We start from the raw sequence: 19568 nt of genomic DNA, 5'->3' as shown, positions 1-19568 counted from the left end.
ATAAATATAAACAGAAAAAGTAACTAATAACGTCCCAATCGGGTCCCAAACTGAAAAAAATAACAGTTACCCACTAGGCACATCTCTATTATATTTGATGTTATGTGAACCATCTTCACCACAAAGGTCGGTTATATAAGACCATTTTTATTTCCCAAAAAATCAGAATTGCGCAAAACTAACGCGTCTCGTTGAGACTTTTTCACATTCTGTTAATAGTAAAACTCTGGGAATTTGGAACAATAAAATGGAATAGCCAATACAAAGCTATCGCTGCGAGAGATAACTTAATGTACCTAGCTTTCTAGAAATAATCACTATTAATAGATAAGGTAACTTCGGCTATTCTTACCGTAGCCGAACCAATCGGCTCAAGATGAGCAGACGATTTCACTCGGATGGTAAATGGGTGAAGCGGATGAAAAGAATTGTTAATTAAGATGTAATACGTGTCCTATTTTATGAATTTATTGAATAACCCGTGCAAGTCACAAATTGTAATAGGTATCTACACCTGTGATTGTCAAACGATGAAAATTTATACCCACGTTAAGGTGAGAATTTCTTGTGTTGATGAATACCAATATTATACCATATATTGGTATTCATCAACACAAGAATACCATAAGTATACCATACTTAGGCAATAAAAACGAACCCTGTTATATCGCTCGTCTTCGATATGTCATTATACTATAATTTCGACGGTTTTTAGTATAGATATCGCGTGTTTTTGACATTTTAAGTAGTAAAACGATATTTAGATACAAGTGGCTCGAGAGGTCTCCCTTTTGGTACGATCGAATAAAAAACCCACTTGATGTATTTTTCAACAAAATAAAATACGATTCTATTGAATTTAATGTGAGTGATGGATATTTCACCTTGTTAGGATGCGAGCGATTCGAAAATGACTACGAAGTGAAATAACTATCACTCGAGTAAAGATAGCAATGTTTAATTCAATTGAGATACAATTTTATATTTTTATATTTTGATACCAAAACCATTATTCTATTTAACCCTTCATTGCATGATTTTTTTCATTTTTAAATAATTCAAAAATCTATAGTATACTTTCTCTAAACATTAGAGGAAAAACAAATAAAACAGAATGAAAAACTTTTTACAAAGAAAAATCAAGAATATATTTATGTATCAAATTTGCAACAACATGCAATGATTATCCTTATAAGATATTGATATATGTTTTAACATTAACTTTTGGCTATGTAACAAATTTGATACACAATGCAGCTAAGGGTTAATACTAAAGGTTAATAAACCTTCAGTATTAAGGGCTGCAGGAGCAGGAGAACAAGAAGGTAGCGCGGTCTTTCTTACTTATTTTGTTCTTTGTTTTATTTCATATTGTAATGCTAGCAGAGGACTACTCGCTCAGACGTATTAGTCTACTAACCACTGCGTTCTGTAGGACATGTTTATTATTTTAATGTTTTTATTGTATTTATAACTGGACTATTTATCATTCAGTGTACTGATGTATCTCTGAACATCTTTCTAGTAATTTTAATCCATCAAAGTCAACATTTATATGACGACCTCACGCGTGCAATAAGCTGACTGAGGCGCGAAGTCTGGGTGTCCAAAACCTAGAATCTAGACTGACGCTATATAAGTTCATAAATCGTCGCTGAAAAGAACATGTATATTGTAGATTGTATACGGTGGCCAGAAAGATGTCTCAATAATGATGATTTTAACAGGAAAAAGAATGATCATATATTTTTAACCATTACTAATCTTATATACTAGTCTCAAAAGAAACAAGTTATCTTTCGGAAAGAAAAACAAAAACAAAGGTCAAAAAACATTTTGTTAATACGTCTGATCACGATGTTAATGTTATCAATATTAAAATTATTAACAATATAATTATTTGCATTATTGTTTATTTGTTTGTAGTAGGTCTTAGGGGCTTGTGTTTTCATAAAGAAAGATTGGGTTCGAACCCAGAAATTAAGATTTTACGAAACTATGATAGTTCGCGATACTAACCTTGCGATTTAAATTGAGAAATCTGTATCCATCCATCTGTTTTGTTACTATTTGTTTAAAAATGAAAAACGGCATTCTCCAAATGAACCAGGATTTTTTAAACATCCGTTAGGTATATAAGTTATACCGAAGCGTGGTCTCATTCTGTAAACGGAACAATAAGAATATAAACTTGTGCCTTCGCTTCACTATGTATTTGCGTATCCTATATCTCCAAAGTAACTTTCGCTTCCCATGTACCACTGACCTTTGCGAATCGCTGGTTAAAAGATGACCGCAGCATTTAAATGAGATCTCGGCAAGGCAATATAAAAATGTTATAATAAGCTGTCACTCCTCTCGGCCGACCGACAGACAACATGGCGGGAAAAGTAGATTGCGTTGTAAATTAACAATACACATTTATGGAAGTAAAAATACTTAAGTTATATGTTACTTTATGTACATCATCAATTAGAGGATTTGAGGAGAATGGAACCATCCAGACTCCCCCACACGCACTGTACGGCCAACCCCATGGTAGACGACTCCCGGGCAGACCACCAAAGAGATGGGTCGATATCTGGGAATCGACATCGCAGGAGGTTAATCCCTCTTAAAAGCAGGCCACGAGACCTACATACAATAAGATGAAGGAGAAGAAGATCGATAAGAGGCACGCACGCGGCGATTTTTGTGTCAAAACCAAAAATGTCACCCACTGCAACAGTTACAAGCTGTCTGTGTGTCTCCGAACTTAATTATGATGCAAAGTAATTTGTTTTACTTTCTCCCCCTTGAGATCCAGTCAAGGCTGAGAAAGTCCATCATAAAATTATTCAATATTTGTCATCATTAGGGTGTGGTCTCGCAGTAGCACAAATATTTGTATTTTTAGCATCAGCAGTCCCTGGGATTTTCAAAATTTTGTTTTGTAAAATTAAATATTCATTATTTTCACGAATGAAATAATAATGGGAGTTTAAATATTGGAATCTAGTCGATTCCGTATTTACATAATTTGTATACATAGTTGAATTAGAAATCGCATAATGTTACAATTTTAAAGTCGTTATTCGGTATTATGTGCATAGATAATCGTGTACGGATATCCGCAAATATCTGCGAAAAAATATAGAAATCATTTATTTGTTAAGTGTCAAATTTCCCGCCTGTATTATACCGTTTGCCATATTATTACTACTAAGCTACTCAAATATAATTTAAATGTCAGCCTTGGTACCTACCAGCACATTAAAGTATTTTCTTTCTTTCTTTAGTAATAATTATAATAAACCGTTAGCCGAACGAATTAAATAATACGGCATTAGTTGTAAAAACGTAAACATCCCATACTTTCTGTTTTCACTTTCTCCCTGACGATCTCCGTCTGCAGTATGACTCAGTGTTGGCCAAAAAATGGGCAACCATCCCAAAAAATACGAAACTTTGCGCCATAATAATAATTTATAGTTATTACAAAAGGATTTTGTAATTTTATTGTTGACGTATTTGCCATTATTCCCATTCTTTCAGACAAACGGATACAACAATGTACCCGAATGTAAATGGGCGCCCATAGATAAATACCCGATAAATTCGCATAAATTCCTGCTCGTTAAAATAAATTTAAAATTAGATCGCTCTTTCTTTGTATTGTCTTACGTGTTTTTACAGTTACCATGTGGTACCAATAAAAATCAACGCCGTTGACGTAAATATGTAGGTAGGTACATAATAATTCACTGGTCATACAATTCCTTATTCGAAATGACGCCACTTTTTTCATTACAGTTCTTTTGAATATTTTATAATTTACAAATTCTAATATAGGGTCCGCCATCTAAAGTTTTTTTTTTCAACTAGTGCTTATTTCGTGAATGGTAACACTTAGCTCATGTCTGATTTGACAGATAATTAGTTTTATCCTTCCGCTGAGCGAATATGGTTGTGTATACGCTTGAACAACGCTGGGAAATATTGCGACATTACTTTGAAAATCATGGTAATGTTGCAGAATGTGTGCGAAAATTGCGTACGGTTTTTGGAAGAAGAGAAGCACCGTCAGCTCCGTATGTTCGTTATCTTGTGAAAAAAGTGAAAGAAACTGGCATCCTCATCGATAAACCAAAGCGTGAAAAGCCAAAAACAGTGCGTACACCCGAGAATATCGATGTTGTGGCAGAAAGTGTGCGTGAAGCGCCATCAACATCAATTCACCGTCGTTCTCAACAATTGAACATTTCGGAGACATCATTGAGACGAATTTTGCATAAAGACCTTGGTATGACGCCATACAAAGTCCAATTGGTTCAGGAGTTGAAGCCAACTGACCATCCAATGCGTTTTCGCTTCGCTGAGTGGGCCTGCGATCGACTTACAGAAGATGCCGATTTTGCCAAAAAAATCATCTTTTCGGATGAAGCTCATTTTGATCTTGGCGGGTATGTAAACAAGCAAAATTGTCGTATTTGGGGCACAGAAAACCCGCACGCATACATTGAAAAGCCGGTACACCCAAAACGAGTCACTGTTTGGTGCGGATTTTGGTCCAGAGGCATAATTGGGCCATTTTTCTTTGAAAATGAGCAAGGAGTGGCCGTTACAGTCAATGGCGATCGTTATCGGGCCATGTTGAACGGATTTTTGTTCACAAAAATTGAAGAGGAGGATATTGGCAACATTTGGTTTCAACAGGACGGCGCTACGTGCCACACAGCCGAAGCTACACTCGATGTTTTGCGCCCTGTTTTAAAAAAAAAAAAGTTATTTGGCGGACCCTGTAGATAGCATTCAGCCATCGCCGACGTAAATGCCAGTCTTAATTTTTTTAAATTTAAATAATCGAGCGCGTTTACATTTTCTAACCTCAGATGTATCACTGAGATATTGATCCTTTTTACTCGCACCACATCTGTCTGCGTACAACGTAAGCTTAAAGGCATATTATAGTTTCAGAGAAAAAAATGTTAAACATTATGTAATAAATAACTAACTAATCAACTAACCATCACGCCGCAGGGGTAGGCAGAGAGAATATAACGCCATACCATCCTGTCTTTGCAAATTCTTCCACATTTATGCATCTCCTCATATATACCCGCCGATTATTTCGAATCCTGACCCGGCCGCTTCCAAGTAATAAATACGAACATTATTTATTTCTTTTTGGTGTAGGTATACTCATAATGTACGTGAAAATATTGATATCAATTCTCGAAGTCAATCTGACGTTAAGAAACACATGTTAAGAGGAATTTATCAACATATTGTAGATAAATTATCAATAATTGAAACCAAGCTTAATCGATTATTTACGACATGATATAACATATATTTTCATGCTTGCGGCTTGCTTATTTACACAAACGAATATAAATTAGTTTTAAAAATATATTATTACAAATTTAAAAAAGAAAAGTATGACGACCTCCAACAGTCATAGAACTTGCTACATTAGCAAAAAAGAACATGATGGACGTATTCATTTTTCATTATGTCATGAACATAAACATTGCAACACTCAAAAAACCTGGCAAAAATCGTAATGTAAAGAAATTAATTTTTTTTTTTTTTATTAAATAAAAAGTAATTTACTTGGAATTTTAAGTAGGTAATATGTATACAATACGGTAGTTCTGTGTGTACCTACATATTTGCAGAGCACCTCGCTTTGATTAGTCCGGTTGTCAACCGAAACAGAAAATAACCTCGAAACAAAGCGTTGTTGCAGAAGAAATTTGTAAATATTCAGCATTTAATATAAATTGTAAAAAAAAGTTATTTGAACTTCAACTATTGAGCTGGAGCTATAAACAGATGCAAATTTTACCCCAAAATTTTTACGTTATTAACCGAAGACCGTAAAATTTTGACATCAGTCTCATACACCTAGCGGAATTTGTCAGAACTTATCCTTCCATATTATCTAGAATCTAGGTAACTGCTATCGAACAATCCGGGATTTCAGATAAAACCAGCTAACTACCCGGACTAAATGGGGTATACCCGTACAGTCTGCCCTGGATACAAATGTCAGCAACACCTGTTATAAATTCACTTTTTGTCAGCATTATTATTGTTGTGATTCCACTATGAGTAAGCGCTAATTACCTCTGTCAGTGACTAATTATTTCAACATTTCATACTCTTCGCCCGTTTTTGGTCATTAGTCACTTTTGGCACTGACACCATTTAATCTTTCGTCGTAATCTCGACACTTGCATTATCAAATATGAAACAACATTTTGCAACTGTTTAAGTCATCAATAAATCCTCTTTACGTGACTCTTTATTGATAAGAGAGGAAGGAATAAGAAATATGCTGCAGATTGTATGGTTAATATAATTTGAAAAAAAAAATGGAAGCTACAGTACATAAAATTTTTATCATTGAATCGCGGCAAGGCATATATCTGAAATTATAAAACTTTACATAAAAGATAATGTAGTCTATTTGAAGCACAAAATCTGTGGTTTCTTCTAATTTATATCTTAACTAACTGCTTAACAATCGTAACAATCGGCGGGTATGTATGAGGAGATGCATGAACGTGGAGGAGGCGAAGAATGTTTGCAAAGACAGAGTGGTGTGTTAGTTAGTTTTTAACTAACTGCTTAAATATTATCAATAACGGACTATTCAATAAATCATTAAATTAAGTATTTATTATACCCAATTATATTATATCTCAGTAGAGAGTTATAATAAGGTACATTAAAGTGATTTTACAACAAAATTAGAATTTATTTTGTGAGTTGTCTGGTTATCCAACTATATCCTTTTGACATTGAGGTCTCGAGAATTTACTTGAATTATTATCCTTTAAAACTCAACTTAAACTTAAACGAGTACAAAACTGCGATCCTTCGAATGAACTCCAAAGATTTTCCAGACGCCAATCTCCACCGGGGAAAAGACAAAAAATCATCGGGTAAGGGCGTTTATCCACTACACGGAATTACACAGAATTTTACCGTCCGGCTCGTCAGTCAGCGTTTTAAAACGATGATTGGCTTGTGTTTTTGTCAATATTTCTTCGGATCGGTGCTCTTGATCGGTGCGTAAACTGCGCGTAAATTCGATCACGCTGAACTGTCGTAGTCGATTTCATTTTTCAAACCGTACTGCCGGACGGTGAAATCCCGTGTAGTGGACAAACGGCCTAAAGGTGGAAGAACAAGTGGAAATCCACATCATAAGAGACGGCAACATCGCCCGAAGATCAACAGACCTTTCGGTGTGTACATCAAGAACGAGAAAAAGTAGAAAAAGCCGAAGAAGATGACGAAAAATACCGAGAATATTATGCTCCCTGTAAGAAAAGTGGAATCAGTGCACATTCTAAATCAAGTAGCGGCTAACCACTAACCAGAAACTTGATTGATGTTTCGTTTTGTAAAAAACTTGATTATTTCCATGGCCAAATTCGTTCTGCAGGAATTCCCTTTACAAGAATGACTCACACAGTCCACTTAAAGAAGATTGTACACGTACCTACTTACTGTACTTCTTGTTTTATAGTGTAGGTGCATGTTTTTCTGCGCCATGCTCGATTTTGTTGCCGTCCATACTGTATTTCATTAGTCCACGACCTATGTAGAACCATATTATCAATCTGTATTCTACTTGAGTAAATGAATGTCAGTAAATGAATGGTACATGTTTCTGACCCTTGTCTTTATTTTAAGATCGGTGGTGTAGTCGAGTTCGCCTTCAAATATAAATAGTCCTTAATGAATTAAAATAGCTTCAATAATTCGTATGACGTAGTTTTATACCACGAGCCTCATACATGGTCGCTGTAACGTTGATTATTACAACTCCTGACATAGAGAAATGTGCACATACGAGAATTCAATATGCCTATCTTTTTATACTAATATTTTATTGATATCACGACATAGATTAATAAACTCATAAACCTAAAATATTGTGACTGGTAGAAAAAAGATTGAAAGCGAATTTTTATGTGTTTTCTACCTAGTAGGTACGTAAAATAATTCGGAAGAATCACATGCATCAAAAATATCTCTGCTTACTTACAATTACTTGTACACTTTTTGTTATCAAGGGACATGTACGAGTACGGGTATGCAACCCCAAGTTTTCTATCCAATGCTGGTAAACTCATTTTCACAGTTACTCTTTCTCCTTCATTTCCTTTTCCGTAAAGCATTAACGTATTTCACCCTGACCATATGTTTGATAGGATACATATGACCTTGCATCATATGTATCGTATCAAACAAATTCCAGCACTGAATTAAAGAAATCTGCAGGGCAGTACTGGTCACTTTTCCTTCGATCTGATGCAGTGCTCTATACACCAATGGGCTACTTATTTTTCAATATTCTGTTTGTGTCGTTTTGTGTTATTTTTTATCGTCACCTGAATGCAGAATTATCCTATGCCGCATACAAGTCAATTTCGTTTTTATTCATTTACATACTGTATTGTTTATGTTTATACTACTGATTTTTTTTGTGCAGAAAGTTTTTTAAGTAAATAAATAGATATTCAATCAGTATGAATACAATTATTAAAAAGAAAATACCACCAAATGATTAAGAGAACTCACCTTTGAAATTAATTGTTATTGATTAATTAATTTCGTTTAATTGCCTCCTCGGTAAAATTTTCTTATGTGTAGTAAGGATAGTTCTGGGATTAGATGACAATATGACTTAAACAGGTACTAATTTTGGATATTTTAGTTTCTGTGTCTAGTGAGTCATTGGTGAACTTTAAAACGGTATTTGTTATAACAATCTGTCTCTCGTAATTCATAATACAACCAACGGAAATTGTAATGCTCACCAATCACTGTCTTACAACTTTCAACAATAATAATGATTACTTTTGAATGTACGGTACAGAAATGTTGTAATTAATAGACACTTCTCATCTTAATAATGCATTTGGTAATTTATTACAGGTAAGCTGCATTGTAAAATATGTAATTCTTATTGAACTGATGGAAAAACAACAGTTTCGTAAAGCCTACGAAAGGTCGTAAGCCCAGTCAATACCCAGACTTCTATATTCTTCTTTGTCTATATTGATATACTAAGATATCAATACGCATAAAAAGAAATAAAACGTGTTTTTTTACTTCATTCTATCGACTTTTAAAAACGTGATCATATCAATAGCCTTTTGAGAGTGGCCAATCACTGGTCGTGAGCAGTCATTACATGCTTTACCCTACTAGATAAAAATGCACAATGTATTGTAGTGATTAGAGCGTGCTGTGCACAAAGTTAAGGCTAACGAAGTCGTTGCGTGACTCATCTCATTACAATATGTATTATTTTTTTGTATGGGAAATGCTTCAAGTCGGATTCACGTTTAATCACATTATAAGTAAAGTTTTAACTCCACACAACCAGTATTTTCGTATCGTGTACTTGCAATAAATATTATGCCATCATAATTTTTAAATAATTAGATTCGAATATTTATTAATTTGATTTATTATTAATTTATTATGTGTTTTCTCTTACATTTCTTTTAGAAATTGGTAAAAATTATGTGTGCACGTACACACCAATTTTTTTACTGCGTTTACGTATTTCTCCCAATTTCATGTTTTTTTTTTACCATCGTACACATACTATTCTTCTTTTTATCAGACTTTTTCACAGATTAAAACTATAAATTTACATCTAATATCGGTCAGTAATCAAAAAAGTTAAATATGCAACAATTATTTTAATAACAAAAAACCAATCTGTCCAAGTGACGTTTTTGGACGAACGCATGGAGAAAGTGCAAAAATTACGGAGTTCCAAATTTATATTTACTTTTAGAAATTTCGCTCAACACAATGTAACGGGTTGCGTTTATATCGAATTTAAGCACATTGATACAGAACGAGAGTAGTTAATCAGAAAAATGGCAGTTTAAACGGGTGAGATAGTTTATCTCTTTTTGTATGGATTTTTTGTTATAAGGACAAACATTTAAGAGGAACGCTGAATACTGCCAAATCAATTTAAAAGGCATAAGCTAATAATATTGTAATAAAAAAGTTTCCAACCGATCAAATAAATTTGACAGATACGTGTCCATTTCGAAATAAAAACTATTTTTATTAGTCAATTTAAAAACCTTGCTGATAACATATTGCAACGTTTTTATGTTGCGGGTAGTATTAGAAATCTGCGCGAATCACCGTCATATTTTTTAATCGTTCTTCGGGAAGCAATTGGTTACATTAAATGTACGGCATGCGATAATTATACGCGGCCGTGCAAGTTCTCTTTATTACAATAAGACGAGTTGAGTCTGCTCCCTGGGAGGGAATTCTATTTCAATCGTCATCCTGTTGTACCCTTGCACGATCGCATGGTCTCGTCCCGCCGCAACGCCATTTTGAAAAGTCGCTAGACGACTTTGCAGCAGGGAATAACAGAAGTATTCTCAACCGTGGACATTCTGCCGTCCTCGTATAGATGAATTTAAACGCAATAAATGATATTCAATAATGTATATATGTATTTTTGTATAATATTTTCAATACATATAATATATAGTGCGAGATGCGTTTGCTGTTACATATACTTACACAAACTTTATTAGGCTAATTCTCAAAACAGGTTTACCAATTTATTTTTAACAACGAAATTCTTTCAAACACATCCACTACCTGTCATTCCATTGTCAGCTGATACTGTCAGTTTGTTTGATAGCTGTCAACGTGCAATGTATTCAGATAATGCAATCATATTTATTTTTTAAAGCCTATCTGGGCCTAGATGGTATATATAGTCCAAAGCTACCATAAATGTGACCTGTCCGTGTTTTTTTTAAATAATTATTTTTCACTTTTGGCGTAAAGGAGCAGACGCCCGAGGGATGAGAACTTTTGAGGGGGAAACCTAGGCCAAAATAAAAACTATTTAAAAAGAAAAAGGTCGAAGTTTTTGGTAATTCGCCTGGACTAATGGGGGATCGCATTGGACCGACCCGAAGGAGTTAAGGGTGAAGGATATTATTGCTGCGAAAAAATTAAAGGTAGGAAAGAAGAGAATAGCGAAAATGTTAAATTCGATTTTTTTTTCAACTTCAATTTACTTCTCTTTGAATGTAACCGCGCTCACTAAGGAACTTGGTGAGTAAGTAGGTACCTATCTTACCGACTTGAAAATATTTCATTTGAAAATATTTCATTTGAAAAATATTTCAACTGAATTCGTTGCGATATTTTATTGTAATGAAAATATAGAAATGCGTGTATATTGTTCCATTGTTTGCAATAAATAAAATAAGATTATTTTTTTATTGTTTCAGGTGACTGAACGAGCTTCACGTTTTCATGGTGGCAAGTTTTGAAATTCCCAAATAAGAGTCACACCGGTGAAAAGCTATAAAAAAAACTCCCATTGAATTTTTAATTATAAGCACCCTAGCGCCATCTATCATGAACATTAGGAAACATTAATGGCGGACGGGCTTTCAGGACGGTTCTGACGATAAATTTGTTATTTAATATTATAATTTTGTTTAAAGCAGTTTCAAGTGATAAGATGGGTTAATAGTATCAGTGCAACTAGGGAACAGTATTGTAGCTTTTATTCGTGAAGTGCCAGTGTTTTTGAGTGTTCATTCGAGTAGAAGGGATTTGTTTGTTTGACAGCTGAATTGTTGACAGTAAATCCTATTCGAGTGCTCGGTTCAATAAAAAGATAACACTATCTAAACATTACTCATTACTTGTAGTGCATCTTCATTATCTAAAGTATCAGTATCTAAGAAAAGTGACCAAAATAGCTGTAATAGTTAACATATTAGGCGGTGTTTAACCTATAACTTTTGTCGCTATTTTTGAGCGGTAGCGTAGGAACATGGCGAATACCGGAGGAGAGATCTGGTTGCAGTGGTTCACATGTTGTTACCACCAGCCTGCAGCATCAGCCCAGAGGAAGCGGCGGAGAATAGACCGCTCCATGATTGGAAATCCTACCAATTTCCAACACACAGGACACATAGGTCTGTATCCTTTATTTCATTTCTTCGTGTCATGTCAGGTCCCCCTGACGTCGACTATCACTTGAGAGTATGTCTCCCTATCTTAGGCAGCTCTCCTTTATTTACTTTTTATATTATTAATACAATACAATATTATTTACCAAATTTGTAGTTTTTCAGGGTTTTTATCTATGTTAATACACCTGTTTCATAGCCATCCACAATTTTCTTAATACAAACTTGATTGGGATTTTTTACTTATCAAATTGGTCATTCAGTATATGAATTGTTCACCTGGTTTTGTGTGGTCAAATGTTTTTGTTGTTGTATTTTTGCAAATTTGTGATGTAGTTAAGAACAAAAATAAAAACAGTGTTGTTGTTATTGACGTGAGTAGGCGCTACGCAAAAAAGATTTATGGCATCACAAATTTCCTGATGAAGTATTTTCAATGACAGTCATGTTTCTTCCATCCAATGGTGATACAACCATAGCTATTTATTTAAAATTCGGCATTAAGCGCTTGACTTCTAAATTGGTATCAGAGATTCGATTTCAGCCAATCACAACAACGAAAAACCAAGACACATTTATTTTCAATTGGTCTGGATGTTTGTGATGTATTTTTCACATTTCCTTCCTCATCCTTTCTTTCCGACTAGTGTAATTGGATCGTGATAATTTGAAAACACTGGTTAAAGAAAAATACATTATATTTGTATTAGTAATATTAAAATGTGTCACTGTATGCATCAGATAAAATAATGGATGCTTATCATATAACAACATTTTACCTGTGTTTACTTTGCTGATGTCTTTGTTTAGGCTTGTGAAAATGGTTGAAAACATGATATTGTATCGCAACATATCTACATGATAATTATTGAATTAATCATTGTGTAAATAATATTCTATTAATATATTATGAAAGTCTAAAGTCGACGTGACTGGAAGGCATGTATAACTAAATGCTCGGAAGCTAGAAGTGTATGTGTATGTGTTTTTCATCTTCTCTGTCTTCCCCTACAGAGAAGTGGCTCGATGGATGCAGTAGTATTGTTGCGATGAGATGTCATAATTTATATTTCTCTGTATTGTCCGCCTCTCTAGCGTTACGGTTAGCATGCTCACCTACCATGCGTATGGTTCTTATTTTGATTCCTAATTATTGTGTAATGTAAAACTTGGTAATATCTTCTTTGGAAATAGTGACAACTAAACTATAACTCCCCACAGCCTTCGAATCTTCGATTGTTTCCCACAGTTTCGCAGCACTTTACCTGATTATCAAACCTCAATTTTCAATTGAATTGTTTTTCGAGCTTAAAACATAGACAGTTTTTCATACTACTGACATCTATGTAAATTATCCGAAGAAAAATATCCTTCGGTTTTGTTACATGATAAAATTGGAATCAACTTTTTAGAACCAGTGAAGTTTATGATTATGTTTCAAATATAATTAGTTGATAGATTGTGTCTGTTTTTTTAGGATCAAACGATGTTGAGATGCCCAACTCCTTACTAAATGCGGCGCAGAACCAAATGCAAAGTAAAGGAGGTTATGAAATGGCGTACACCGTCAAGGTATGTATTTAAAAAATATATATATGATTCTGTTTATTAGGACTTGCGATAGTAGAATGAGAATAATACATTTCATAATAATTATTGTGCATGCCAGAAAAAGTTTACGACAGTATTCATTTATTTTTTCCATAGTTGTTAGCACTCGATTAATTTGTGCCTATAGAAATGAAAGCGATTGGTTTATAGAAATTTTTGACTATGATTTTTGTTAGGAATGCTCCTTATTGGATGATGTGACTAATCACAATTCAATAAACACATTTAGAAACTTAAATATCATCTCTGAGGGGTGAAAAACCCTTTGAAGAAGAAAAGTGTCCTTAACATAAATGTTTACATTTCATTACTTCAATTTTGAAATATCCTTAGAATAAATTAGGAACACTAAGAAGTATAAATAACAAAGTAGAGGGAAATCAATAAAACAAATTGAATTTAATAAGTAGTCCAAAATAAAATATTTAGTAGTTACTTATATTCTTTGAATTATTTTCTAGGTGTACTGACCAGGAGACCCAGCCTTGATGCCGAATGATGTTTCAAAGTAATTCCGCCGCAACATGTGATCATCCGACTTCTCTTTTGGCTCGCGTGTTCATATCCGACCACTCTGCGGATCACGTGTTCACGCCTGGGTATTATGTGGCTCGTGTGGTCACACCCGACCTGCATTGTGACCCGTCCAGTTACAAAATCCCCTTCTGCGGGTGACTAAATCTTGCGATTACGTACAATGCGGATAGATGCCGGATACTGACTTGTGTAGTGAAAATACCTGTACATAGACCTCAAGTAGTGCTAAGTGATTGTTCTCATTTCAGTCATCATAATGTGCATTTGTTATTTTATCATTTACCTTAAGTTTAGGTTGTAAGGTGTAATTATTGACTAGAATGTCTCTTGTAATGAATGGCGACCTGCCAAACATTCAAAACAAGCAATAGAGTGTGAATCATCAATATATGGACGGCAGTAGATATTAACCGAAATACTTAATAATTATTGTAAAAACAGGCGAATTATGAATGTTCCAACGACAAGTGGGAACTTTTAATCAACTATAATTCTTCATTTTCCCTATACTTTTGTTTATTTCAAAAATGTCACTTTGATGGTTAGTTTTTGTTATCAGTGCAAATAATTATCGATTTAACATTTTTAAATTCCTGGTCAATATTAGAAAAAAATTATCTGAATATGTCTAACACGTGCGATACCTATGCTAAAAATTCCGAAAATTTGTTACACACTGGGCACCATTTTTTTACTCTTAAATTTTATTAAAATATTCATTAACCATTCTCTTCTTTCAAAACTCTGTTATATGTTCCCCTACCTTCTGTAGTAATGCAGTTCTCGTGTCATGTAACATGGGTGAGGCTCGACTTATGCCTTGATTTGGTCACCATCAATGTCGCAGACCTTAATCCATGTGTTGCTTTATGTTCGATTAATTGCTTCAAAATGTCAGTAGTTAATAATATATTTTACATATTGTGAATGTCTTTACATATATATAAATGTATGTAGATTATATTGTTAACGCAATGTAAACAAGTCTTAGAGACTTCATTATTTTGATTGCCTTGTTTTATAATGTGTAAATATTTGGATGTTGTTCTTGAACATAATTAGCAGAAATAAGTCTCGCAGATTATAATTATCTACGGCATACATTTGAGATAGCAATATTAAATCTCAAAAATAAACAATCACGGTAGCTGAAGACTCTTATCGTATTCAAATTCTCTAGAAAAAGAAATAATATATCGCAGAACTCTGATCTATTTTTTATAACATGTACCGCATTTACATTTTAAAATTTGTCTCGTGTGCCGTTCTATATGTATTTATATTTACAATTTTCCTAAAGAGTCTGTAAAGTAACTAATAAGTGCATTATAAGCTCGCTGATCGGGTGCGGTATTAATTTTTATGTCAACGGATTACAGAAATGGGAAAAATTAAGGATAATATTTGAATTTTTACCTGAATGTACGTAATCTGATTTAGATAGCACCCGATTACTGTATGTACAATCCAAGTAATTTACAACAGATTACTGGACATACAATTAAATTAACACCTTAACGACCGCATGGAAATATATAAGATATACGCCTATAACCGCACGCATCGACAAATTTGTCCAAAAATTCATCTGTAATAAACATAGAAGCAAAAACCATCTAAATTTTTAGAGTTTTCTGGAATATTTTTAACTCCTAGAGTTCCACAAAAGCTCTAATTGTTTCATGGAGTGTCGGTGTATTATCAACATCCCCGTCACAGTCATCTTCAGAGTCACTCAAAACCATTTGCATAACCCGAGGACCTCTTACAACTTCTCTAATTTTTCAGAACCATTTTCAGAATCACTATCGACTTCACTGTCACTTCTCTCTGTCACTAGGATCGTCTGAAAAAAATATCCAAACAAATTCAGTCGGACCATTAAAAAATATCACAGACTCTCGAGATAAGATTCGAAATACAACGGGATAAATCCAGGTAAAATTTCATAGTAATAAAATTTTAGAAATGAGATACAAACGTTCGTGGCATCAACTCTTAGCAGTGACTCAAACCTTTTAAAGTAGCGTAAATTAATTTTCGAATGGACAAATATCTTAATTAACTCGATAGATGTCATTGAGTTCGACTACTTATAAACCTGCGATAATGCGGGATCAGTCTTTAGTGGTCAGTTTGAATTTCCGCGCAAACGCAGGACCGGTCGTTAAGGTGTTAATAAACACTGGATAACTGGACTTCTATCCAAGTAATAATATGCCAGATTACTGAATGTGCAATCCAGATATGTAAGGTAATACCGGATTTTCTTCAATCATGCAATTAAAAAAAAGTACAGGTTTACTGACATTGTACTGTATGTAATTAATATGTATAAGTCTGATTGCAAATGTCTTTTCCTAAAATATATTAAACTTAATACTTAAACAATGTTTAGTCCAAATACATATATAAAATATACTTAATCTTCAAAAACCTCTTATATTCCTAACTTACTTATACTACATATTTAAATTTGAAAAAGCCATGTTTAATATCCACACTCATAGTTTTAGGCTATTGCGACTAAAAATCTGTTATTTGAGTATAACGCGGTTAAATAAATTATAGACTTGATAAAAAATATATATTTAATGGACAGCTTCTTGGATTCAATTTCAGATCTATTTGATATTTCTTGAATATGTATTTATTTTTTAATTACAATAGTCTTTAACACGGGGTGTGATATAATTATCTTTATTAATTTCTTAACTTTAATTATATATCAATGCTAAGTTGTTGAATATATAGTAAAATGTCTGAATGCATATATTAATAGATAATGAATAAATCGCCTTTTACTCGTATTATAAATATTGTGATTTGTTCTCAGTTTTCATTTGGGTACGGTTAGTATGTGACTAGCTTTACTCATATTTTCTTGTTTGTCAAACTCTGTCTTAATTTTAAACATACTGGGTAGTATGTAAGCGTACAATTAAAATTTCTTAATACAATGTTCCTTTATAAGATATGCTAGATTTAGAATTCATATATGGGTATAATATTATAACAAGCTATATTGGTTATTCAAAGCCACAATTATAAAATAAACACATTTTGAATATTTGTGTAATAAAGTCGTATATTTTGTTTTGGCTTAAAAAATCGACTTAAAAAATATATGAATATAAACCCGGGAACTTTACCTCAATTTTTTTCACTATTTGATATTAAGAAGATATGGTACGATTTCTTCAACTAAGAGGAACAAGTCGATTGAGGGGAAAATATGGAATTTAAAGGGCTTACTACATGTCATTGGATATCATGTGATACACTTTGGAAGATTCACCATTCTACCTGTTATTGAAAAGTTGTATATATAACATATGTCATATCGCTCACTCCTTTCAAGAACGTCATAAATCAAAATTCGTCAATTTTCAGTTGGGCATGTTTTCGGAATGTCCAAAAAATTTACTATATCCCAGCAGAAGCGGCATATTTTTAACTTAATATTTACCCGCCACAGGGCAGAAAGTGTTGTTTTTGCATTTTGAAGAAAAGGTATTGTTTAATTATTTTTTAAAATAAACTAAATATTTTTTAAATGGAAATAAAACCTTCATGTTTTACTTTAAAAGATCTGTTGCACAGTAAAAAGTTCAGTAAGTGGCTTGGTATTTATTTTTAATACATTGTATTATATTTTTGAACTTTAAAAACGTTCTCCTGAAAAATCGAGTTTTTTGATTTATGACGTTCTTGAAAGGAGTGAGCGATATGTGACAACAGCAAGATTTCTTTCCATTTCAAAATGTAAATAAAATTTGGACTCACTAAAAAATATGATGACCAAGTTAACTGGTGTTAGTAAGTATAATAAAATAGAAAACCATATTTTTAGTAATTTTCTAGTATGTAAAACAATTCAGAGAAAAATTCAGATGCGTTACTAACGTCGACAAAGTTTATTGTGGAAAAAACTTTGTAATTTGTGATACATATACAACTTTCTAAAAATTAAGCAATGTGATTTTACAATCATGTTTAGAATGGTGAATGTTACAGTGTGTTAAGTAAAAACTTAATCCAGCCAATGGCAGGTTGCAGTCCCCTTAAATACCCAAACTTCCATATTCACATCTTAGTAGGCTGTATCATCTACGTTGAGATATCGATAAAAATCTTGATATAAATTATTCCTAACTGGAGAAAATTTAGCGTTTGTGGATACAAATTTGGATAAACTCAAAATATTTTCAATTCTTACGCTTCATATAAAATTTTCAGCAAGCTTTAAAAGATATGAAATTATTAGCACGGTGTAATTATTATTTGATATTAGAAAATTAATAATTTTTACAACATCATTTTAGTCACATTGTCCAATCCATTGTCTATCTGAATAAAACGCTCTATATTAGGGCAATTTGCCATTAATACAAAGTATTAGGCCGGAAACAGACCAGCTGTTTGAAGCAGTCGGAACCAACTGGCTAGTTCTTCTCTGTACTTACTGCATTGAAAAATTGTTAATATCAGTTTAAAATTGTTATCAAAATATTATTTCATTTCATTCCCAGGGAAGGGCATAATATTATATTTATAAACACGATACTTTAGTAATATGCTAGTGATAAGGATAATTATTAAGGAATACAGTCTAATCAACATGCTTAAAGTAAAAAGTAAATTAAAACAATGAAAAGTCGACTATGTAATGTGAAGAAAAGATCAAATCAATTTTGACACAAGCCCAAAGCGTAAAACTCTTTTTTTTTTTTAAATATTTTTCAAATAAAAACTTTATTGGCATTGTTTAAGTTTTGTTACCTATTTATTGTGTTTTTATATGCTTAATAATTTTTTGTTGATTTATATTTATTACAATATGCAGAGGACGAATGGATGATGTGAAATTCTTCCTCTTTTTATTTGAATTGTTCTGTGTATCGGAAATTATATCAGTATTTTTCATTAAAAATAAATTCCGTGAATAAACTGACTGAAAATAAATTATCTAGCTTATTTTATTTCATAGTGATGTACTCCCTTTCCCCCATTGTATAGTGGTTGGCACATTTAAAAATATTTTAGCTTACCTTCACTCGATGAGAAAAAATAAAATTACACATAAATATCGTAGTCATACAGGAGAAAGTGACCAAGTGCTTTTTACAAAAACGTGATCATTGACTATTTGATATCTTACTAGCTTAATATTGCCCTGAAAAAAATCCCGAAGGATTTTAAACTTGAAAGTATAATATATTGATTTGTTAAAAATGACTAACTGCATTGATGTTTATTTTCTTGCCAAGCAAAAGTGACTTAAATGGCCCTCCTGAACATTTTACGTTTTGGTAGTTGGTCACATTTTCCTGTGCGACTACGATATGCACCACACATGGAGATGTTAATTTAAAATAATTTGATAAATGATATGAAAATGGTGGATTTTTCAATATGGTACAACTTTTTTCA

The 19568-nt window shown here is 33.0% G+C and overlaps 1 protein-coding gene across 1 annotated transcript in view; it reads left to right on the top strand.

Moving 5' to 3' along the window:
* The window catches only part of Spec2 (CDC42 small effector protein Spec2), a 28721-nt gene extending 14577 nt beyond the window's left edge, over positions 1-14144 (top strand). The window contains exons 2-4 of the mRNA XM_088263560.1: positions 11295-11993; positions 13465-13559; positions 14060-14144. Coding sequence (XP_088119686.1) covers positions 11849-11993; positions 13465-13559; positions 14060-14068 — 249 coding nt within the window. The 5' untranslated portion in view covers positions 11295-11848 and the 3' untranslated portion in view covers positions 14069-14144. The remainder of the gene's footprint in view (positions 1-11294; positions 11994-13464; positions 13560-14059) is intronic.
* Positions 14145-19568: the final 5424 nt, after the last annotated feature.

This window comes from Brachycentrus maculatus, unplaced genomic scaffold (assembly GCF_059751285.1).
Source record: "Brachycentrus maculatus isolate JH-2025_06_01 unplaced genomic scaffold, ASM5975128v1 h1tg000201l, whole genome shotgun sequence".
NCBI lineage: Eukaryota > Metazoa > Arthropoda > Insecta > Trichoptera > Brachycentridae > Brachycentrus > Brachycentrus maculatus.
The sequence above is the reverse complement of the archived record's forward strand: the minus strand, read 5'-3'. Positions and strand labels throughout refer to the sequence as shown.